This window comes from Vanessa tameamea, chromosome 7 (assembly GCF_037043105.1).
Source record: "Vanessa tameamea isolate UH-Manoa-2023 chromosome 7, ilVanTame1 primary haplotype, whole genome shotgun sequence".
NCBI lineage: Eukaryota > Metazoa > Arthropoda > Insecta > Lepidoptera > Nymphalidae > Vanessa > Vanessa tameamea.
In genome coordinates, this window is record NC_087315.1 from 7,706,534 (window position 1) to 7,731,204 (window position 24,671).

The 24,671-nt window shown below is 32.6% G+C and overlaps 4 protein-coding genes across 7 annotated transcripts in view; 2 read left to right on the plus strand and 2 right to left on the minus strand.

Moving 5' to 3' along the window:
• The window catches only part of LOC113401146 (intermembrane lipid transfer protein Vps13), a 31,299-nt gene extending 23,431 nt beyond the window's left edge, over positions 1-7,868 (minus strand). For both annotated transcript variants that reach the window (XM_026640910.2, XM_026640909.2), the window contains exons 1-21: positions 7,529-7,868; positions 7,367-7,453; positions 6,040-6,237; positions 5,739-5,962; positions 5,357-5,495; positions 5,071-5,269; positions 4,545-4,830; positions 4,080-4,194; positions 3,768-4,002; positions 3,221-3,354; positions 3,019-3,142; positions 2,783-2,935; positions 2,407-2,581; positions 2,124-2,317; positions 1,984-2,053; positions 1,358-1,508; positions 980-1,254; positions 765-902; positions 581-683; positions 258-490; positions 21-176 (exon numbers count right to left, since the gene is read on the minus strand). In XM_026640910.2, coding sequence (XP_026496695.2) covers positions 21-176; positions 258-490; positions 581-683; positions 765-902; positions 980-1,254; positions 1,358-1,508; positions 1,984-2,053; positions 2,124-2,317; positions 2,407-2,581; positions 2,783-2,935; positions 3,019-3,142; positions 3,221-3,354; positions 3,768-4,002; positions 4,080-4,194; positions 4,545-4,830; positions 5,071-5,269; positions 5,357-5,495; positions 5,739-5,962; positions 6,040-6,237; positions 7,367-7,453; positions 7,529-7,628 — 3,489 coding nt within the window. In that variant the 5' untranslated portion in view covers positions 7,629-7,868. The remainder of the gene's footprint in view (positions 1-20; positions 177-257; positions 491-580; positions 684-764; positions 903-979; positions 1,255-1,357; positions 1,509-1,983; positions 2,054-2,123; positions 2,318-2,406; positions 2,582-2,782; positions 2,936-3,018; positions 3,143-3,220; positions 3,355-3,767; positions 4,003-4,079; positions 4,195-4,544; positions 4,831-5,070; positions 5,270-5,356; positions 5,496-5,738; positions 5,963-6,039; positions 6,238-7,366; positions 7,454-7,528) is intronic.
• Positions 1-24,671, plus strand: part of LOC113401338 (probable E3 ubiquitin-protein ligase HERC4) — a 333,429-nt gene that overhangs the window by 122,187 nt on the left and 186,571 nt on the right. The gene's annotated exons all lie outside the window — the stretch shown is intronic.
• On the minus strand, positions 9,500-16,982 carry Ctps (CTP synthase). The gene is made up of 10 exons (XM_026640912.2): positions 16,622-16,982; positions 16,364-16,534; positions 15,800-16,017; positions 15,010-15,174; positions 14,485-14,606; positions 13,287-13,541; positions 12,774-13,066; positions 11,456-11,684; positions 11,242-11,330; positions 9,500-11,013 (listed from the first exon to the last, which is right to left on the minus strand). The coding sequence occupies exons 1-10, from the start codon at positions 16,794-16,796 to the stop codon at positions 10,916-10,918; spliced, it is 1,815 nt and encodes a 604-aa protein (XP_026496697.1). The 5' UTR covers positions 16,797-16,982; the 3' UTR covers positions 9,500-10,915.
• On the plus strand, positions 21,158-21,916 carry Snrnp-u1-c (small ribonucleoprotein particle U1 subunit C). Its single transcript, XM_026640913.2, has one exon. The coding sequence runs from the start codon at positions 21,305-21,307 to the stop codon at positions 21,797-21,799; it is 495 nt and encodes a 164-aa protein (XP_026496698.1). The 5' UTR covers positions 21,158-21,304; the 3' UTR covers positions 21,800-21,916.

Sequence of the window (24,671 nt, forward strand, 5' to 3'; positions counted from 1 at the left end):
CACCGAGGATTCGCACTCACCAGCATCGAGGAGACGAACCAGTTTAGGAACACAATGCGCAGACAGTTAATCTGAGCATCGATCGACATGTTCACGTCGCTGACGCTCGGGTGTTGATCGATATTGTATATTACGATTTGTACGTTTATGACGTCACCGCCGAGAACTTTAAGTATCTGAAATTATATTTAATAATTAAATTAAACTTGAATCTTATTAAATAAAGATCAATAAGTATTATTCTCATAATCCATTACCTCCTTGTGTAAAGTTGCAGGGTTCAAATCTTCGACTTTGATGGACGCAATTGCACAATCAACTTGCGTGTACGAACTCTTCAGTATGAGCCCGGCGGCGGCTCCTTGAAGTTTCATTATAGATAGCGGTCGAGTGTCCGTCGCGAAACCAATCTCTACGGCTCCGATTTTAACATTCACTTTCAATTGAATGCTTTCCACTTGCTTGCGACGCGACGGTTTCGCTACGTTTACTGAAATCACCAAAATTTATTCTATAATAAATTTTGTTTTTTTAATGATTAATTAATTAATTCTGAAATACAGATTCAAAAAAGACTTGCCTTTCAACTTTGCAACTGATAATTCCTCATCTTCCATTATTGTTTCTAATGGTCCAGCATACGCGTATCTGTCTACAGAGCTTTGAATTGCTTGTAATCGAGTCTACAATTTCATTCAAACATTAAAATCTATTATCATAATAAATAAATATACTTTTGATATATTACACCCATGAAAGTTTACCTGATACTCGTTCACAATTACCAAGATCTCCTGAAGACCTTGAAGGTGTAGTAAAACTTTTAAAGTTGTAAAATCGAGCTCAATCATTTGCTCAACAGAACCATAATGACTTCTGAATTCCGGACATTTCTTATCCACCTAGAAAATAATGAAATCATTACTTTTCGTATTATTACGACTACACAAAATCATAAAATAAAACGAATAATACTCACATTGTTATAAGTGACAGTGAATAAATACTGATTAACATTCGCTTGGTCGGTTTCGTCCCCTGTACTTAATACTTCTGGGGTTTCTATCATACTTATCGAGTTATGTCCAACTCTGTGGTGTTGCATATTAACGGAACCGAGGCGAACTGTCGCTTCAAGTGTGAATGTCTTTTGAGTAGCCTTCAGTTCAAGCAAGTTCAAGGAAAATACCAAAAATTTCTCATAGATCTCGGTAGCTTGTAATTTACTCTTTCGATTAACGCTTACTATTAATTCTGTAAAGAAACATTTCAAATGTATTTCGTTCTTAGATTTAGTTTACGGTCTAATACAGATTAAATTTGAAACTCTAGTAGCATAATTGATACAAAATATTACCTTTCATAATAAAGAAAGCCTCAACTTCTGTTAGTTGAACAGAGTGTTCGTCCCCTTTCCGTTGTTTTGAACGCGCTGAATCTCTTTTTTGTTTCTCTACTGGATCAAGATATCTCAACAGCGACAGACTTGATGCTTTTGAGTCACTAGCCTGAAAGATTTATTATTTTCATATTCCCATACTGTTTCGTTTAAACGATTTACACAAAACACAAATTATTGCAGAATTAAACTATTTAACTGTTCATTACTAAAAACTATATTAAAACTACCTGATTGTTAATATTGTTGACATTTACCCACATTAAACAGTAAAAGTATCTAGTCCTCACATAAGTTATACAAACAATGATTAAATATCAAATACCTAATACTACATGCCCATTACCTACTTATTTAACTAATATGAAACAAATGGAGTGATGTTAAAAACTGTCTAAATTTTTTAAAATAATGTAAAATTACCGCACCACCGCTTTCTTGTGTTATAAGAGTACTTTCAAGGACACGACCAGATATGGTGAATGCAAATTGGTGGCAAAATATCTTTAAAGTAATAACAATAAATCAAAAATGATTTAAGCAAATAAAATAAATCATTTATAAAATATTAATTCACATTTTACCTTAAGCTGTGTCGCTTCTTCGGATTGTGGTAGGGGCATGCTCACTAATATCTCGCATAAAGTTAGCAATCTGAAAATGAATTATTTAATTTAAAAAATAAACATTACTCACTATCATACGAATATAAACAAAGATTTACCTATCTTCTGATACACTAATCGCAATTTTTTCCAATTCACCCATAACTTTAATTTTTGGCAGTCTGGGGTCATCTGTTATCAAGCATTTGTGGATCTGTATGAGTAGGTTTGTGGGTTGCAGCAAATGCAGGTGTGTCGCCTCATTAGAGGCTATAGCCGAATGCCAATCTTCAGCCGGAGATGCAACGACAATCTACAACAGAAATAATTATTCAATAATTTCATTCATAAATGCTAAGTCAATGCCTCTGGTTCACACTGAATTAGATTTGTCCGTTGAACCTGCATCTCAGTGAGGCGCAGCGCCATGCGGTCGTAGCTGTGGCCGGCGATCTCGCGCAGGATGTCCCGCTCGGGCAGGCCGGCGCGGTGCAGCGCGTGCACGTCGAGCGGCGCGGCGCGCGGCTCCGACTTCACGCTGATGGCGCCCAGCTTCACCACGGCGCACGCCTCCGACCTGCGGGCGACCGTTGCACCACTATTGCAATCGCTCTCTTTATTTTACTAATCGTTCATCTCTATATACGGACGATTTAACTCTACTCTTATCCCCGATATTTTACTCTGTGTTTAAATTGACCTGCCATCGTGACGATGACAGATTCCCCACTGATGTGTTCGATGAAACCTCTACACTGAATTCGTCGCTTCGTCTCACCCGGTGTATATTCCTGTTTGCGGAATTATGATGAAGGATGCAGCGATGTCGATATCCAGATCGATAAACGTATGATGGTGAACTGCATACTGCATTCCCAGGGCCGACTTCTCCTTCAAATCTGACAACTTATTTTCGGCGGCCGCTTGTAATCTGTAATAAAAATAATTATATATTTTTTAATTTATATTTTTATTTTTATAATATTTTCACTTTATGAATTTGAATTTACGTACGTGGTCAAAGCCGTCGACTCGGTGGGAGGTTTGAACACGTTGACTATCTCAATGACGGTTTGTGCGTCGTAAACTATTTGAAGCGGGCGAGCCTGCACCTTCACTCGTTGATCACATGTGCCATCTAATAAATTCATATGTTATAATAAAACAATATTGCACCCTTTATTATACGATGCAAAGAACATAATTATATGCTTACCTAGTGGGTTTGTTTCAAAAATTACATTTAACAAATTAACGCCTTTTGTGACTTCTTTCGAGGTCACCAGTTGGGGTTCAAAGTTATCTTGATATTTGCCCGTAACAGTGAATGCCCGCATCTGAACATCGACTCTGTAAAAGGATCCAGCAATAAAATATATACAGCAATCCTTTGGGTTTTTTAAGTACATAAAAACTTATATTTAGAATTATGTTTTAACAACTACATTATAATTCGAAACTATAATTATACCTCCTAGTCCTCCTACTAAGTCGCCAATCAGGAGTGAATTTTGACGAAAGCGTCGGACGCTATTAAATTGTATTCGATAAAAAGAAGAAAATATTTAGCTTAACTCTCTTAAGCTGGCCGCACTAGTCCCTAAAATCTGTACTTTAGGCATGGGTTTTCTAGTAGGGCCACCCTAACATACCAAAAACCAGATTCTATAATACTTTCGAGTAGTCCTTGCCGTATAAATTTGCATTGCATTACTCGTACGCTACTAGCGCCACTCGAGCGAGGGTACACCAAGGTAGCTCACCTAAGCGCATTGGCACTGGGCCGCTGCTGCAGGTCCACGGCCACAGTCTCCAGGCAGGCGCGCAGCACCTCGGCCGAGTCGTTGACGGACAGCTGCAGGCGGTCGAGGCGGAAGTGCCCCTCCACCGCCACGTACTCGACCGGCAGGTGCAGAGGCGCCGTGTTCTCTTGGTAGTCGATGGCGCGGAACAGTTTCTCTTTCTCGTCTGCCGTCATCGCTTTTTCGAACTGTTTCACTGGAAAACAACATATTTATATATTATTTATACTACGCCGAGACGAGCTAATATCATCGCTGAATTGATCGACTTACTGATTGCAACGCCTTCGGTCAATTCTTCGTCTTTCGAGGAACTGCCGTTCCACCAACCACCGAACCAGCCGCGGGATTTTTTAGCTTCTGCCTCTAGTTTACCTAATCTCTCCACCTGTGTTAGCATTGATTTGATTTATTACAATATACATTGGGAAGTTTGTTAGAAATACATACATACATGGATCCAAAGAAACCTAAAAATTGCCTTGTGTGTATCGCCTTAACAGCTTGCCACACCATGTTATGTCTGTATGTACCATGTATAATTTCGTAGACGATTTAAAATGCACAATTCACAGTTCAATTTTATATGTGCATTTAAAAAAAAATGATAAATGTAACACTTCTGTGTTAAGTAAAAATTTTACTTAATAATATGTACTATATAATCATTGTGTACGAGTTTTTCCTATTAAGTTGCTGAATTAATTATTTTCTTTTTTGAAAAGTCTTATGTCTTACCTCCATTTCTATGCGTTGTCTAATCACAACCAAATTAAAAAGGTCCAATGTTTTCTCAGCCTGATCTAGCACACATTGATGCTCAGAGGCTACTTTGCCTTTACAAGTCAATTTGTTCTGGTATGCGGCGGCGTAATCTTTACAAAGTTGCCGATGGGCCACCATATGGTTCCAATCCCAATTTTTTTTACGTCTCCTCACGTCATCTTCTAGAATACATTTGTAAGCGAAATTCCACCATTCTTTATAATGTCCCTTATACAATTTTAAGTCTGGTCGATATTTTCTACAAATAAAATTGTAATATTAATTTAATTCATTATAAGCATAAAACTTTATGGCTTTATTCCATCGAATTAGGATAATATGACATTAATGTAGGTATAAAGGGTAACTGCTTTTGGCAACCAAAGATAAGTCATTAAACCTTTCATTGAATAACCTACTTTTGGTCAAACCAAGTTTTTACAAACAAAATGTATGTTATTTTCTCATGTGATAACTATGGATAAATTAATTTAAATACCTGTAAGGAGCTCCTTTACTCATCCTGTCCATAGAATCTGCTAATAGCATCATATCCTGATACTGCAACTTAGTTAAGCTGACTGATAATTGCTCCATATGCAAACTGAGTATAACCTTAGGTATGCTGAACTTAGGTACGTCTCCTTCTGGCTTAGGATTTAATTTCAATTTAGCAGTAGCATTTATTGGTCCCAAAGCTGTAAAAAATAATACATCAAAATCAATAATAAATTGAGTGATAAACATCTAATTTTCATTAATTAAGAAGAAGAAATTGACATTACCATATTTATAAAAAGATGGTTTGGATGACTTTGTCGCAATTTCTGTTTGTAGTCTTGATTTAATGTTTTCAGCACTCGCTTTTGAATATAGTTCTGTTGCTGGATTCCAATAAATTGCCAATCCTTCTAAGTCGAGAATCTGAAGTGTAACACATTTGTTTTTATATGTAACTTAATGTATGTGTGTCACAAGGTTCAAAGTATATATTTTCTTAATTACATTTTTAATAAGTTCCTACCAAAAAATAATGACAAGAATATTATTTTATAATGGCATAAACATTATTTTTATTTTTATTTGTTTTTTGTTCTATACAATACAGAGGCTTTCATTTCACATCAAAGAAATAATATTTAATCAAATAGTCCTTTAAATACATACTTTGAAAATTTTGGTTACAGCTTCCTGTATTACTGTTTGTTTCCAATTTTCATCGGTGGTATGAACAGAGAGATTATGAAGAGTAATACCAAAGGAGAAAGGAGCTTTGGGATTTGTGATACTATCTTCATATCTGACATGAATATCAGTTATTTTGAGCTGCACATTCTTGATAATCTGAGTCACTAGTTTCTCAACAAATGTTTCATCCAACTTATTTTCATCTGCAATTTTAATAACACATAATAGTGACATATATTTTTATATACACATATGTTCAAATTAAAAGAATAACAGAAACCTTTTTCTGCTTCTTTCTTCTTGGCCTCTTCGACTCTAACAAGTTCGGCTTGCTTGGCTGCCAGTACCATTTTTTCTTCTTTTTCGGGGTCATATTTAATTTCAGCAGTAGGATTTACAATAAGAAATAACCTTTCTATAGTTGCTTCCACTGATGCACCATATAAATTTTTCCATGGTATTTTGAGTACAAGTTTTCCTGTATAAAATATATTACATTCATCAAAATATTAAATATTTGAAATTAACAGTTATCTGAATAAAAGTTTAAATGTGGTTTTTTAGTTCTGATTGTGATTTCGTATTTCATTATACATTTTATCTTTATATGGTAGTATTATTGAATAAAAAACAGCCAATAAATGTCCTACTGCTGTTCAAAGGCCTCTCTCTATACCAAAAAATAATAATAATCTCAATGATCTATATTATATTTAATGCAATTGTTTCTTTCCATATGTCGATAATAAAACCATGGAAAAAAATATCAATAGAATTTACTTAAATATAATTCACTGAAATATATTTAAAACTAAAATAACAACAGAATTAAACTAGATAAGTACATTAGGTATGTATTAGGATTGGGAGAATAAATAAATATTAACTAATAAAAAATAGGTCAATTGCAAGAGGTCAAAATATGAATAAAATGAAGTAGCCAAAACTTAATTATCACAAAATTGAGCACAATCTACAAATTGACCTCCAAAACCAACTATATGAGTCATTACTATAACCAAAGTCTGATTTGAGGTCATAATGTTATTCGAACTATGTTAGTTACCTCATAATAATTAGTTGAGAGCCTATGTTGCATGCTAAATATTATAACCTTGCACTATTGTTATTGATAAACTCATAAAAAAACCATAGCTTAACATTCTAGAAGTGTATATAATATATAATTAATGATTACTGTGATCAAGATAAAAAAGTTAAATTATAAGTCCAATTTCTGATTATATGTAATAAAATATAAGTAACTATAACTATATTTTATTATATTTATTTTATGTATTTTTATGGATTTATTAGTATCAAATAGTGACACCACCAGTCCAATTATAATATTACAAAATATTACAACATTAAGGTTACAAGATATAACTAGTGAGCAATAATACTGCTTTTTGTATGGCATTTCTTACTACTATATCTTCATAAATTATATTTTATCTTATGTAATGGGGTGTATAATGAAAAGCAGAAGGAAATAATACTTTTGTCTACTTATGCTGGTTTATTAAATGAGTTTTAAATGAGTTTTAAATAAGAACATATATTTTTTTTATTATCATATCTTACTAAATATATAAATATCAAACCTAAGTGTCCATAAACAGTTTGAACTGGGATGTTGAGTTCTTCCAGGGCATTTTGTTTAAGTATTAAATTTTCAAGTACTACATCGCCTGAAAACAAAATATTGGTAAATAGTACATCTATTTTTCAGCTGGTATGACATCATGCTTTGAACTCAAACTTACCGCCCCATATTCCAAGTTTCAACTGCGACCTATTTAAGTTTTCGACATAATCGCCAAGAAACCTATTAAGCACATCTACTACGATTGATTCAAATACCATTTTGGTGTATTTTTAAATATCAGCGATGATGACCATTATTTTGAATAAATATTATTTTGAAAACTTGTGTCACTGATAGAGTAAAACATTATTTAAAAACAGAAGAATATTATTTATTTAAATTACCTATCTAACGTTTATATTAACAGAATATTTACGTTAAAAAATTATAAGCAAGTCGCACAATATGTATGTACACTGATTTTAAAATAAATTTTACTTTGAGCAAAACCAATCAAGATATAGGGATGTTTAGAATAAGAAGTCTATAAACTACCGATGTTAGACTCGATTTTTATTAATCGATATATCGGTACGAGCAGATTACTTGTTTTTAAATTTGAGAAATGCCAATCGAACAATCAAATTTAGTTCTGTAAATACTATAATATTGTAATAGACGTGAAATTTTGTAAAATACTTTAGGTAAAGGTAATTTAACCAACAAATATATTATTTTCATATTTATTATTTTTATAAACATTTAAATGATAACGATGTTCTAAAAATCGATTTGTGTAAATTGTGACAGTAATCCAAAATACAGATAAAACATTATACAATAATAAATCACAATTAACAAAACTACCGATTTAATATATTTAACCGAATAGATATACACTTTGTTTAGTTGTATTATACATTATTTTCTAAAGAGTTTATATTATAATAAAAACTATTTATTAGGTAGGCAACAAACAGTACACTTTAACAACTGCGTATTACTACATATTTGATATTGCAAGCTCAAAGTTATTCCCGAAAAAAAATATTATGTTTACACTACCTGTAATAAAATAATATAATACTTATCTATACTAATATTATAATTACGAAAGTAACAGTTTAACTCTTCACGCTTAAACCGCTGAACCGACTTAGATGAAATCAGGTATGGAGATAGTTTGAGTACCGGGGAAGACTATTTTTTTAATTCACCCTCGAAGTGAAGATAAAGGTTTGTGTGCTATTAGGTAAAGTTTTATAAAATTCGTGTGGGTAAACCCGCAATTTCACCTAGTATAAAATACAGGGATTGGGGGTAAAATTATCGCTCAGAAAACGAAAATTGCGATTCAACAGGAAAATGCTTCTTGCCACCATTTCATACGGTCTTACTCACCGCGCTGGGTCAATGAAATTACACACGGCCGAATCTTATTTTACAAATTAACAACTAAAACCCGTTGAGAAATAATTTGTTAATTTATGATGAACAAATTATTATTTTTCGTCACTTTGGCTTACTTATGAATTATTGTAATTTTTGTTGATTTTTATAAATTCCAAGCGATCAGTCGAGCAACTTATAGATTTTTTTTGTTTTATTTTCGTTAAGTTTACTTTACATTTGAATGGTTATTTTTGTATCCAATTATACGAGCAATCTGGTGTACAAACCGGATACATAACACACCACGGGATCAAATCCTGATTTCAGTCGGGCCTATAAACAAAATTGGGTTGTTTGTCGAAATATATGTCCAGCACCTGACGCCTGGAATTATTTCCTGTAAAGGAACCGAGTGCGTTTGAGATCATGAACACACTTGCGCAATATAATGTGTTCCGGGCAGTAGGCGCTATCGATATATACTGAAGACGACCTGTGTGACTTAGCTATGGGACATATTGCATTTATTGTAATGGTAACAAATTACTTATCTTGACGGACGAATGCTAATAAAAATGAATCTTTGTCTTAATGCTTTACTAACTATTCATCCAATTATAATGAAACTTCAGTAAATTGTTTGGCGTAATCTAAAGAAAAAAAAACTTTTTTCTTAAATTGTTTGTATTATGTAGATCTTTATATACAATAAAGCTGCAAAGCCGTGACGGATAGTTAGTTATAAAATAAAAACGAATTAACATAGATTATAATTTATTATGACATGTGTTACACAACAATTACCATTACTTACAAGCCTATTAAAAAACATTTCTTTCGCATATGCATTAAGTTTGATATTGGAATGACTCTAATTTATATAAGCTTTAGTAATACACGATATAGTACATTTAAGTGTACAGTAGTGTAGTAACCCATACCTTATTTTACATAAGTGATTACTGTAAATATTGTTTTATTTATTGATTGATTTAAAAAAATGCTTTGAATATTATATCCAGACACTAATGAGATCCGTCCGATGTTCATTCAAACATAGTATTTTGAGCTATTGGTTTTGTCATTTTTTATTAAAATGAAAATACTTATCTAATTGGCACAGTTTCATTCAAAAATTACTTAAAAATTAACTTAAACGAGATTCCTAACAAATAATTACATATATATATATATATATATAACATTACAAAATATAAATTTAAAAATAATAACAATGATTATTTACTTGAATAAGTATTCATATGAAAAATATGTATTAGCTATTAAGCTCACATAAACAAAGCAGTGTCTATTTTTTAACAAAAAAAAAGTTACAAACTATAAGGACACTTTCATTCCAGTTATTGTTGTTACACAATGTAAGTTTTCTTACAGACAAAATTCACACACATTCAATTACTTCTATACACAACATATAGAAATCTTAAATCTTAAAAACTATGTGCAGCGAGTTTTAAAAGTGTTGAGAGAATGTAGAAAAAATCACTAAACATTCAATGCAACTATCCAATCAACTTATCCTTATAAAAACAAAAACTGAATATTATGCTCCAATTTAATATTCGATACTCATAAAAACGGCAGTTAATTAACTCTCAAGCAAAGTCTTTGAGGCAATACAATCATATTAATCACCAATTGTCACGATAAATCAATATCAATTTTATAACTACAACACTACTATACATAAACCTACAAATAAGAATATTATATAAGAATATTTACTATAAATTATACATAAAAAAATACAAGTTACAAACTACCAGTTATAATAACACTTTATTAACTTAGCAATTATAACTTTACACACATTGAAAATGCTGAAACACTAGATAGATATTATTTTCTATTCAGTAAATAAAGAACATTATTTATTAAAATAACATTCCAGTCAGCTATTAATTATTATACTTTAAGTTATCGTAAATATAAGGCTTTTAATGGGAAAGGGATTTGATTATATTTAGTATTATTTATTGAAATATAGCAAAAAAATAATGTTGCCTTTGCATTTGAGATTAAATTTCAATTACTTTCCAATTGCTTTTTTAATATTATAACTGATAAGTAAAGGTTAGTAAATTATTTCTTCTACGTTGTAAGTCGATTATCTTTTGATAACAAACAGCTTAATGTAAGATGATAACAAAATTTAATGCACGCCATTTAGTATATCTGTTCCATTTTGAACCACCTTCTTTTCATCTATTAATATAAGGGATGATATTTCTTCTGATATTTCATCCTCATCTGAAAATAAAATAAAATATTGTAATATGAAATTGTTTGTACATATTTTTTTTTTTTAATCACGACCTTTATATTTATGTGGAAAGCGGAAACAAAACAAATCATTTATTTTGTGTGACGAGATTTTTTTAAACATAGTTTTCGTGATGATTTTATATTGTCAGTTATGTATCCAATTCTGCTGTCAACCTGCTTTGTATTAAAAAAAATGAATAGCATTACACAAACCTGAGCTGACATCTGATTGATTTCTGGGGCTCAAACGACATCCTTTAGATAAATAGTTCTTTAGTTTTCCAAGAGATGCCAGAATTAATCTGCATGAAAATACATATAATAATTATTATACAATTTAATATGAGAAATGAGAATGGTAGGACCAAAAACATTTGAATAAAATCTTGAAAAGTATAATAATTCAAAATTTAGTAAAATTTCTTACCCCAAGAACGGCGGGCTGGGTGATAGCGGACGTGACAGATACTCCGGGTGGAATTGCACGGACACATAGTAGGGGTGCGAGTCCACCAGCGCCACCTCCATCCGCGTCCGCGTAGAGTCGCGCCCCACGAAGCGCAGGCCAGCCGCCTGCAGGCGCTCGATGTACTCCGGGTTCACTTCGTAGCGGTGTCTGTGACGCTCTTCAATTACGTCCTTTTTGTATAACTTTGCTGTAAAAGTTTTGTAAAAGTTTTTAAGTTTATTTCTTTGTTCCTATATCGGAATGACTTTTATACTTTCGTAATGAGATATTTTGTTCTTTATCTATAGTAGAAGTATACATTTTAATTAAACGTGATAACAGAATGCGTATTTATATACATCATAATATTGTTACTTAATTATTCTTGAGTATTTATTGAATTAAATTATAAACAACTCAAGACGCGTTTTAAATAAAGTAACAGAAACATACACTTGTTTCTACGCATATATTACTAGTAACAACATTCTGTTTGCCAAGTCTTGAAGATAAACAATTATAGCATTGCCTGAGAATGTTTATTTATAAGTAAGTACTATTGAATGGTTTGATTTTATTTGATAGTAGATATAAAATTCCTATTTTAGACCTACTATTTTTATATTATCTTAAAACTAATTGTAAAAATAAATTAAATACATACGAAAAGGTAAAAAAAATCGAAATGTTCCCTTATATTTAAGGGTACTAAAAATTGCTATTGCTACTAATTAATCAAGAAAGATAAACAACCTAAGCATGCGAGGCAAATGAAATTTACAGCCCCCACCTTATGATTAAACAATGTCATATAATATATATCAAACACAATCTCATCAATTGTATAAACCGAACTTCGTGGTAGAGATTTGTACAAACTCATCACATATCCCACCGACATGCAGAAATACTTGGTACTATTGTTTTCCGGTTTGAAGTGTGAGTGAGCCAGTGTAACTACAGGCACAGTGAACATAGCATCTCAGTTCGCAAGGTGGCGTATTGGTAATATTAAGAATAGTTAAAAAAGTCTTACGGTGCTAATGTCTATGAGCAATAGTGACCACTTACTATCAGGTGGCCGGTTATTTATATTATACTCTAATCACCATTTGTTAACAAAATAAATTATAAATGGGATGTTATAAAGTAAAATATCATACTGCTACGACGAGGAATCAAGACAAGCCATTTGATACAACACACAAGACAATTAAATTAAACCTATGGCATCATCTGTTGCGAATGAAACCCGGCAACATATGCCACATTTACGTCACAATATATTCATACTCACACACAATACTAGGTTCCAGATAAGTCTTCCTCTTTCCGAGCCTCATCGTGCCGCCGAGGTTACCCGGATGGTGTTCGGGCATGTCGATAACTATTTTATCCTCACATTCCGGGTTTACTTCCGTACTATTAGCACCCTTTAATCCTAGCACGTTTCTAGCGAACTCAATCACAGACGCTTGCAAGCCGAGGCATATCCCAAGCATAGGCTTTTGTGTCTCTCTGCACCATTGGCATGCTTCTATCTTGCCTTCAATACCTCGCTGTCCAAATCCACCGGGAACTATTACGCCGCTTAAATGTACACGTAATCGTTAATTAAGACAGTCATAATACATGTAAATTAATTTATTCATACTCATTTTACTTTACAGATTTATGTACAAATTGCAATACTAAATCAAAAATTTGCCTTGTTGAAAAAACAATTCAATTGTTAATAAAAAAAAACATTTTACTAAATAAAACGAACTAACAAGTGAAGTTAAATAAAGGCTTCCCAAAGTTTACTTACTCGCTCTTACAAAGATCCTGCCATGCCTTGTGATAGACGACAGGGTCGTCGATTTTTGTTTGCTTTTCCAAATTGACAGCTTCAATGTAAGTCAAGTTAAGTTTACAGCAGGCCGCGATGGAAGCGTGTTGTAACGCTTTAGTAACACTAGCATAGCTGTCTTCTAACTTTGTATACTTTCCAACGAGAGCAATGTTTACTTCTTTCCGCAAATTATCAACTCTTTTTGCGAGGTTACGCCATTTTTGCATAAATCTATTAAAAGTAATATATTACTGATACGTATACTTTTAAAATGACGAACGGCATATCCTCGGTGTGTCTTATAATATTCAAACTCATTCTAATTGTCGTCAGAGAAAACTTTCAATAATTAAAACTTTTTACTTTACCTTTATGGTAAATAAATTGCAACTGATATTTTACCTATCATGACAGAAAAAGACATAGTACTGAAATTGCATGTGTTTATAGATCTGACTCCATATTGAAGTGGTGAGATCATTTATAAGATATTTTAAACTAATTTATGATCAACGTAGCGGAGCTCGCAGCAAGCCGTTGAGAGCAGGTGCAATCTGAGAGGGTGGGTTACAGGAATCATGCTCTACCCTCAATTTAAAATTTGTTGAATTTTTTACCAAAAGCCGACTAAGATTTAGAAACAATAAACACCGAAAAAATTATAATATATTATTTTATGTAATTCTGTGTTTAATTAAGTAATACAATCGATATTGATTAAATATTTTAAAAACATTATAGAAGTTATAACTTCTTATAGGAGGGTAAACCGCTTCGTTACGTAACGTGGTACGGCGCCAGTCGGTCTGGCTTCTTTTTCTCTTACGCATACGGTAGCAGTAGGCAGGCAATAATGATACTAATAATGTACATAGACAAAATTCTAATGTTCATATTTAAGAATTGTAACCAAGAATAAATTTATATTTTATAATCAATAAAAGATTTTTTTAAGAAATAACCTAACATTATCTTATTAATACATGAAATTAAAGCCATAGCTTAAGCATTTCTCAAGTTAAACAATTTCAATATTAGATAGTTCTACTTCGATAAGTTTAACTTATCACTTCGTCGGGTGTCCCGAGACGTACACATATTATTTTATTTATAATATTTAATACAAAAAAAAGTAAATCATATATATATTATTGTAATAATACATATAACATACCTTGATGGTCTCGGTAAGGCAATGTTCAACTGTAGTCTTTCATTCAAATATTGGACAACACCCTGTGCTTCCATTAGGAGTGGGACATGGTATACTGAAGTAAGATCATGGATGCATATAACCTTGAAATATAAAAATAATATTTTAATAATCATAGGATTAATAAAATTTATTTATTACACTTATCTTTATATTTAACTAGCTGCCCCGAACATTATTTCCATTAAACAACACTGTACTGCTCCCTCGGTTTTTTAAATTAATGTTATATAGTCTATAAGCTACCTCAATAATTAGTATATTTAATGCAAAAATATTATCTCAAATAAGACTGACTAGATTTGATGAGTGTTAACAAACCAACTCTTCAGTTTTCTATTATAGTATAGATTTTAAACTCATAACTAAAAACAATTTAAAAAAAACATAAGCATAAACATTTTTAATTTTTTTAAATATTTAATACTCAACATACAACTCAACATACAACAGAATATTTTTATTTATTCTAAGAAAAATATTTACCTGTTCTGGTGCAACATGACAGAAGTTAGAAATTTTTTCTTTAACATTATGGTTAATAGGTTTTTCCGAGCGACATAAAATCAAATCAGGCGATAGTCCTAGACCACGTAATTCACGCACTGATGATTGTGTTGGTTTCGTTTTAGGTTCACCTGTTGACCTTGGCTAAAAGTTACACAAATAGATCATTTAAGAATAAAATATTGAATGTGTGTAACTTGTTACTATCCTATGCTAATGTAATTGTCATTAAAAAAATAATACTGAATCATTTTCACACCATCTTTAAAATCTATAATTGAGCAAAGGTAAGTACAGATTTCTGTGAAATGAGAGTACTACTTTAAAAAAAAAAAAAAATAATGGTAATACAACTTTGCCATGTTAAAGATATTTTTTTTTGTGTGATGGAAACATTGTATATTGAAAGCATAAGCATTAAATTTTAGTTAGTAAGAAAGTTTCATGTATTCAGTTTGATATGTAAAAGCAATATTGTACATAAGATATCAATATAATATTTACTGATTAATTTATTTTATTTATTTATTTATTGGAAAAGTTACACCATCAACATATCACTAAGCACTTAAAATTAATATCTGTTGGGTAACATACAAAATGATACGTCTTTAAAGGTGTAAACAACATTAGACAACATAGATGATAATAAGTATAAAGGTTGCAAAAATTTACTTTATAACCCAGTGATGAACATACATGACAAATAAACTGATTAAATAAAATTTAAAATTTATAATGTATATTATTAACATAATTTTTAGCATACCATAGGTATTAAAGAGACATGAGCACAGCAAAAATTTTCCCTTTTTACTCGAAATTGAAACTGTCTAAATGCTTCCACAAATGACATTCCTTCTATATCACCGATTGTGCCACCCAGTTCTACAATGCACACTTTTGGTGGAATGTTTTCAGGTGTTACAGGAATATGAGCTACTCTTTGCACCCATTCTTGTATTGAATCGGTTATGTGTGGTATAACTGAAAGAAAACATTTATTTCAGTTAATTTAAAGGCATAAGAGGGTTTCTTCTAAATTGCAGTCTATTATCTCAAACTTTTAAGCTGCTACACTGTTCTTTGAAAATGCCTATAACATCAAGTTTATAAAATTTAAAATCTGTTTTCATGTAAACACTAGATTTATAAATTTACCATACAAACCTGAATCAGTGACCAATGTTATTGCAATATTCATTAATTTGTAAATTATGAACAATTTTATATTTCTGCCTGTCTTACTGTCAACATATTTAGGATTTTAATGTATTTTAAAATTATATATTTATGCTTTAAATGAAACTATAAGTTATTAAACTATCAATACCTTGCACAGTCTTTCCTAGATAGTCCCCTCGTCGCTCGCGTTCAATAACTTGCTGGTATATTTTGCCAGTTGTAATATTATTATCCCTATGTAAAGTTATATCTAAAAAGCGCTCATAGTTGCCAAGATCAAGGTCAACTTCCCCACCGTCATCGAGCACGTAAACTTCACCTAAGAAATAAAAATAGATAAATTATTAAAAAAGGGAATTGACACACGTAAAAATTTAAAACATAGTGACACTATGTTGAAACTAACCATGTTCATAAGGAGAAAATGTTCCCGCGTCGATGTTAATGTATGGATCAATTTTAATTGAAGTCACATCAATTCCACAGCTCTTTAGAATCGTGCCAAATGAGCTTGCAATGACACCTTTTCCTACACCACTAATAACTCCACCAGTGACTAAAATGTACTTCATATCCGGCATCTTATATATACACGAATATATTTTTCTTATTAAAGAAAATTAATGAAGTAAAAATAGGTCTAAATAGTATCGCGTATATTAGTCCATAAGCACATTAACGTTATAACCACAAATTCACACGCGCAAAACACAATACATAAGTTACGAACCGCGCGGTTGATATAAATTGTCATTGACAATTGAAAATTGATTTTGATTACCTATTTCATAGAATTGATTTGACACATGAATATATCGAATATTACCAGTTCTAATAAAGTTTCATTTTCTCATTATTATTTTTATTAATACGAATTTTGTTAATATGTGATGACTATTCGGGTTGGGTTTAGAATAATCCTCCACGATTTTGGAGGAACAAATTGTTGTATATGTTAGAGGATTGGTCCCTGATTACAACAATACCACTCGCGTCCTGCGAAACTGCACCATTTTCAAGAAAATTAAGAAAAACTATCATAACCTATACACGCGGAAATATGTCAAATAGATAGTAATATCACTATAAGACCAGGATAAGTAACTATTTTGTTTATGTTCGACAAGGATGCAATATACATAAGGTGCATGTCATATGTCAAAGCGCTAAATGAATGTGTCAAATATCACGAATGTGTTTTGACATTATTCATGTTGAAATATGTCGTTCGTTGTTTCTTTTTGACTCGCGTAATTCGAATGAGTGCTCATTTTGTTTGTTGTGATTTATTTCGATGATTTTGCTAGAAAGCTTAGATTTACACATTTAATTGTAAAAAATTGACATAAAACCGACTCTGTTAACTCTGACTCAATATGGTCTTGTCGGACTTACCCCTAGAGTGTTTTTTAAGAAACTGAGTTTCGAAATTGTTAATAAATAGCCTGATTTGAGGTTAGAATTATAAGATTAGTTTTTGCCAATATCTCAAGAACGAAGCAAATTCGCATGATGGGAATGGTACCAGAGTATAGGGAGAATACTCATATCCTCCTCCACAGCCCCTCTATCCCCTGCTCCTGCAGCAGATTACTAAACCGCAACCAGACCGGTAAAGATGAGACACCTTCCAGCACTGTGGTTGTCGGACGAATTAAAAAAACTCATTGAGGAAACAACTACGCTAAATACAAATTTAAGATGCATGATACTGACTCTAATCGCGATAAATATAGAAAAGCTCGGAATCGATGCAATACATGTAACGCTCAACGACGCTACATTCACAAATCTGTCGAAAACGGCAACACTTCAAAAACCTGGAAATTTCTAGAAACACCTGGAGATGGTAAATCATCACACAACTCTCATTTTAAAATTGACTTCGAGCTTTTAAATAAGCATTTCTCTTCCCCTTGTGTACTCGATAGTGTTGATAAACATCGCACGCGTAATATTATTTCCTCGCAACTAACTTCTAAATCTCCACCGTTTACTTTCTCCTCTGTCACTGAATGTGATGTTAAGAAGAACATATTATACATGTCTTCGAATGCCGTTGGTGCTGACTGCATAAGCCGTAAAATGATTCTTCCCATCCTAGACATTGTTGCACCTATTTTAGTACACGTCCTAAATTACTCCATCGCCCGTAACACTTTCCCTGATGCTTGGAAAGATGCTCATATCATACCACTTTCCAAAAAACCTAATTCTATCAACAACTCCGATTACCGACCGATGTCCATTCTCCCGTTCCTTTCCAAAATTAAAAAAAAAATATATTTTTTCAACAGCTAAACACTTTCCTCAACAAACACTCCATTCTTAACCCTCTCCAATCTGGCTTCCGCGCAGGTAGCATGGTACGGTCTCAGCTCTATTTAAGGTTATTGATGACATTCGTGCAGCCATGGATAATAAACAACTCACAATTTTGATTCTTTTGGATTTTACCAACGCATTTAACTGCGTTGATCATGATATCCTTTTGAGTTTGTTCTATCAACATATCTCCATCAGTGGTAGATTCAAGATTTCAAAGTTACCTCAAGGGCCGTCGACATCGTATTCGCCATAATGAGACTCTCCTCGTGGTGGTTCAGGCTGGGGTTCCTCAAGGTGGCGTCTTGTCTCCTTTACTCTTTGCAATTTTCATTAAATCTATCACTTTATGCATTTCTTCTCTCTACCATATGTATGCACGTGATATCCAGATTTATCGCCATGGAATACTTAAAGATATTCCTGCAACGATTGATGCTATTAATGAGGATCTTGTTGCAATCTCTGAGTGAAGTAAGCGATACGGTCTTAATATCAACCCAAGTGGTTGAATACAGAGATACTAAAATACTCTACTACTCAAATGGTAAAGATCTTGGTGTGTATATAGACCAGACATTATCGTGGTCAGTATAAATATAAGAAATCAGTAGAAAAATATTCGCTGCGTTGATCTCATTACGTCGGCGTCTCCAATCTGTACTGCCAATTCCTACCAAAATGATGCTAGCAAACTCTCTCCTTTTATCATTTCTAGATTACGCATCGATCGATGCAAGTTATCTTGATCTGACTGAGGACCAACTGAACAAGCTTGAGCGACTTCAAAATATTGCTATTCGATTCATATGTTGTCTTCGAAAATATGACAATGTCTCCGAATATCGTTTAAGAGTGGCTTCCTATACGTCTTCGCCGGAACCTGCATATTATTTTCCTTCTGTGTTGTGCGCTATTTAACGTTAGTTTTGCTACGTATTTAAGGGAAAAAATTGAATTTCGTGGGGACCCTTCTTTATCTTGATCAAAGCTGTACCTTATACTCAAAATACCTGTGCACAAAACAAAAGTACCAACCGTTTCAACTTTTAAAAATGCTGTCAAAAACTATTACCTACGTGATAATTTAGACGACTTCAATTAATTTCGTTATATATAACATTTTGTTATCTTAAATATTTTTTAGTGTATAATACATATGTATATATGTATAGTATTAGTGTGTAAATATTTGTATGTAAGTGTATGACTGCACCACCTACCCCGATGGTTTTAAAAATTCTCTCTCAGATTGGGTTGTCTGGAAGAGATGGCTAATTAGCCATAAGTCCGCCCATTGGACACACATAAAATAATTGGTTATATTTTTGTTTTAAGCATTATTTCTATCTTTGTTTTTTTTTGTTTATCCTAAGGTTTCTGTATTTTTGTTTGTGGTGTACAATAAAGTATATTAACATTAAAATTAATATTTGCGTAAAATAAGCTTAAATTTATTTATTTTAGTCTTTTGACATGGAACATTCGTCGGATGACGAGTATTCACCTAAATTTATTAAAAAGACAGGGATTTAACACAATAACAAAGATGTAAATATTTATATTTATTTATATATATTTGTATGGACAGAGTAAGGAATGAGTACATACGAGAAAGTCTGAAAGTGGTACCGATAACCGAGAAGTTATGTGGAAGCCGGCTGTCATGGTATAGGCATGTTATGCGGAGGAATGAGGACCATGTTGTGAGGAAGGTTTTGAGCATGGATGTGGATGGATATAGAGGAAGGGGATGACCAAAGAAACGATGGATGGATTGTAGGTGAAAGATAATATGGCTGGAAAGAATATTGCTTGTGAGATGACGTCAGATAGATAAGTTTGGAAGAAGACATGCTGCGCCGACCCCAAATAATATACTACAATTGATACGACAATTGGAACACAATTTGCCATAAAATCTTGCAAAATTGAATTTTAAGTTGAAAAAGATGTAATTTTTTCATAAAACTATAATAAACAAAATGTAGAAAACCGATCAAATAAAAATACTAAAATCGATATAAAAATGTGACGCCATCCATTCATTAGTTGTATCTGTCAAAAAGTGAATAACTGGTTGGACACTGGACAGAGTATTTAATATGGTCTAGAATGGTCTGATCCTCATGCCCTCATGATTAATTGATTTTCATTATCTCAAATATAATATTAAATTCGGAAAAAATAAATTAATTGGTGTTTGCAACTCTGTAAAAGCCATGTATCAATTCCAGGCTCCAATATGCAGCTCTCCTTTGAATTGCACGTAAAAACCGATACCGACGTGATCGGTAATCGCGACGAGAAAAATATTTATGTAATAATGGAATATTACCGAATAAAACATAAGACAGTATTCAGTTGCATTGTCTCGCCTAGCCTCTACACTCGAATGCTTTTATAATTTTTGATTTACATTACACCATTTTATCGTGATAAATAATTATCATTTTAACTTATATAATTTACCAAGTTAATTAATTTAAATGGTAGCGTATTATTATAAATTAAGTATAAAATATATTTTAAAATTAATTTAAACTGGCAATAATTAATAATACATGTGCCGCTATTTTATTCAGCCAACAGCATTGTAAAACTGAAATGACAGGTGACGTTTAGTTTTGATCGTTTTGTAAAATTGTGATCAACAAAGCTGAAGCTTTAAGAAATAACCATCGTTTAGCGCCTTAAATTCTATAATATAATAGACACATATTAGGGAAATACACACAACTTCACAAATAGTTATTAAACAATCATGCCTAAGTATTACTGTGACTATTGTGATACATATTTAACGCATGATTCTCCAAGTGTGAGAAAAACACATTGTACTGGAAGAAAACACAAGGATAATGTAAAATTTTACTACCAGAAATGGATGGAAGAACAAGCTCAACACCTTATTGACGCTACGACAGCTGCATATAAAGCTGGGAAAATTGCACAAAATCCGTTTGGAAATAAAGGTGCAGCTATTCCACCTCCATGGGATCCTTCTGTTATGGGTCCAGGAGGACCTAGGCCACCAGTACCTACACCTGGTGGGCCACCTGGCATGATACCACCACCATCTATGGGCCCTGGTGGGCCAATGGCTCCACCAATGATGATGGGTCCTCATGGTCCTATGCCTCCTATGATGGGCATGAGACCACCAATGATGGGACCACTAATGGGTCCTATGGGCCCAATGGGCCCCATGGGACAGATGCGACCACCTTTAATGAATGGACCTCCTATGAATAAGTAACATAAGGTGAAAAAGCTTTCAACAAATAAGTGCAGGAAAGGACTGATTAAAGATTAAATATAGTATGTTTGTAAGTTTCATATACTTATATCAATTCATTAAATAATTATAAAATATGAGCTATTTTTTATTTGCAATGATTCAGATAGTTAAATATAATATTTTATTTTTAATTTTGAAGGTTCATTAAAAGTTGTAACAGAAATGTTGTGTTAATGAATTATACCAAGGTGATTTGGACATATTGTACAATTTTTACAGCTAACACAGCTTACCATATAATGTCTATAGTTGTATTGGATTAGACAATAGTATAATAAATATAAATTCAATCTAAATTATAAAATACAAGTGTATTGTACAAAGTTAATAAATATATAATCTTATTTAAATTTTATATTTAACATTTAATTTTTACAGCTAATACAGCTTACCATATAAAGCCTATAGTTGTACTGGATTAGACAATAGTATAATAAATATAAATTTAATCTATATTATAAATTACAAAGTAACTGGCTTCATTAGAATGCAACACCTTATTGTCACCTGCTGACAAACTAAAATGCCACAAGAAAACATTTCTGAATTTGTTTTATTCTTGGAATGTGGTTAGCAAATTGAAGACGAATATGAATTTATATAATCTAAAAATGAGACAATTCATTAATATATATGTTATACAGCTAAGTTATGATTATTAAACATAGCTTTGTAGATAGACAATATACTGTTTTCATCTGATAATATACTGAATGCAAATTAAAGTATCCACTACTAACCTATATTTCTGTAATCTTAAGATTTTATGTACAATGGATATATTTCCAATTAATTCAAAATGTTGCACTGGGGTTGCCAAAATGACTAAAACTTTGTATAATTATATTTAAACTAAGCATTTTTTTGTAAAAATGTTGTTATGTTTAAAAATAAATTAAACATTATCATATTTTATTAACTAAGTCTCGGTACGTAGTATGTGTACATTCATTGAAATATATATAAAATGCCAACAATTTATTTCCATAATAATAATTTAAAACATACTGCACCTGGTAGTTTTTTCATAAGTCAATATGATAAAAAATGGTATTAGTAGGCTGTTTTTATGTTGTTGTTATAGTATGTTATCATAAGATCAATAAGTCTAAGTCATACGTACAACATAAGACATCCCGCTAAAATATATATTTAGCAATATGTCTGATATCTGACTGATATCTATTTTCTTCAGGGTATGGAACTCTTCAATCCGTTTTCTATAGTCTCCATCGCCGAAAACTTAATCTCTATCGTGCCTGGGCTGATGCATTGGCATCTCATGATGTAAATACCAGCGTATTCAGAAAGGAATGCTCTGCCTCTAGGTTATTCAAAACCTTTATTGCTAAGGCGAAGACAGCATTTTCTTTTTTTAGACGTTCGCTCTGGTCTCTCGCTGAGACTGTCTTAGGGAATTTCTGTCATCTTTTCCATCTCTGCACGGGGACGATGAGACGTTGGCCCATACCGCCAAAAAGAAAGCTACTTAAGTCCAACTCGACTATTGATTACCGAGGAAAGTCACCTCCAACAATCCCACATAATGATGTGTGTATAACGATGCCAGAGGTTAAATTCCAGCTGGCAGCAGCTCCTGCGGTACATGAGCACCGGCTGATTAACGACTGTCAGTACGTTTTCTATCTTGGTCGCTCTATGATAGGTGATCTTCAAGTTTACCTAAATCATAGATGGGTGGAAGCAGTTAAGTCCAAGGGAAAGGCAGAATGCAGTACCATTGGACATAGTGAAGGCCTTCGGCCGCGTGTGGCACAAAGCGCTACTTTGGAAGTTTCCTTTCTACGGAATTCCTGGACAACTATGCAACTGGATACTGGTCGATATTTCGAGTGTCGTTCGTTCTACGGTCATTTGGATAGTAAAGCCAAATTAGAATCTAAAAAGTACATGGAGTACTGCTCTCACCTCTGGCCGTGTGCTCCCCAGTACCAGCTTCTTCCATTTCACCATATTCAGCGTAGAGCGGCTCGAATTATCAACGATCAAGCTCTTTCCGACCTGCTTGATCCTTTGGCTTTGCGTAGAGATGTATCACTGCATCTTCTAACGCATTGGATGTTTTGAGGATTTGTTTGGACTAATCCCAGCCGCTGAACTTTACCTCCGGACATCTTGTCAGAATTCCAAATTTCATCGACACTATACAGTTAGGTACTACTATATGCATTTCTTCCAGTAGACGGCTAATTAAATACATATAGTAGGTAAAATCTTCTTTGTAAGTAGATTTATATCATTTTAAGATTATTGAAATTACTCTTCACTTTCTGACAAAATCGCTTAAACTTAAAAAGGACATAATTGGATGGAATAAAAGTAACAAACGCTCAAATTTAGTAATTTATTGCATAGGTATTTTATCAAATTCATTGTGTTATTTCTGACTGTGAAGATGTGCTGATAGCTGGTAATGTGGAAGGAGGCGATATTTCTTGCCTGATAGAAAATATGATTCCTGTCAAATCAATCAACAATAACACAGCACTTATCATTGGTAATACTCCATCTAGTACAAGTGCAGCATGTTGCTTACTGATAGAGCTTTCTTTTAACTCCTTGAAAACGATGAAAGATAAAGTTATATGAATGCTACAGCATGCTACAAGAGCATATATCTGTAAAAACGAAGAAGCATAACGTTTGTATACTTCTCCAAAAACAAAAATGCCTATAAATAAGTAAGTAGTAAAAAGAGCTGTGGGAGCAGTTAATGCATGGGTTATTCCTAAAGTTGGCGTTGCTCTTTCGTTTATCAGGTTAGCGGTATTAACTACCAAAATAAAAAACCGTAGCTTTATTGAACAAC

What these genes read in the sequence shown, in the direction of transcription:
- Ctps (XM_026640912.2), bottom strand. Translation starts at nt 16,796, where the DNA reads ATGCCGGATATGAAGTACATTTTAGTCACTGGTGGAGTTATTAGTGGT. An exon ending in CAGGATCTTTGTAAGAGCGA is followed by an intron (nt 13,067 to 13,286) that starts GTAAGTAAACTT and finishes TGTACATTTAAG; the next exon opens with CGGCGTAATAGTTCCCGGTG. An exon ending in TCTGGAACCTAGTATTGTGT is followed by an intron (nt 11,685 to 12,773) that starts GTGAGTATGAAT and finishes AAACTTTTACAG; the next exon opens with CAAAGTTATACAAAAAGGAC.
- Snrnp-u1-c (XM_026640913.2), top strand. Translation starts at nt 21,305, where the DNA reads ATGCCTAAGTATTACTGTGACTATTGTGATACATATTTAACGCATGAT.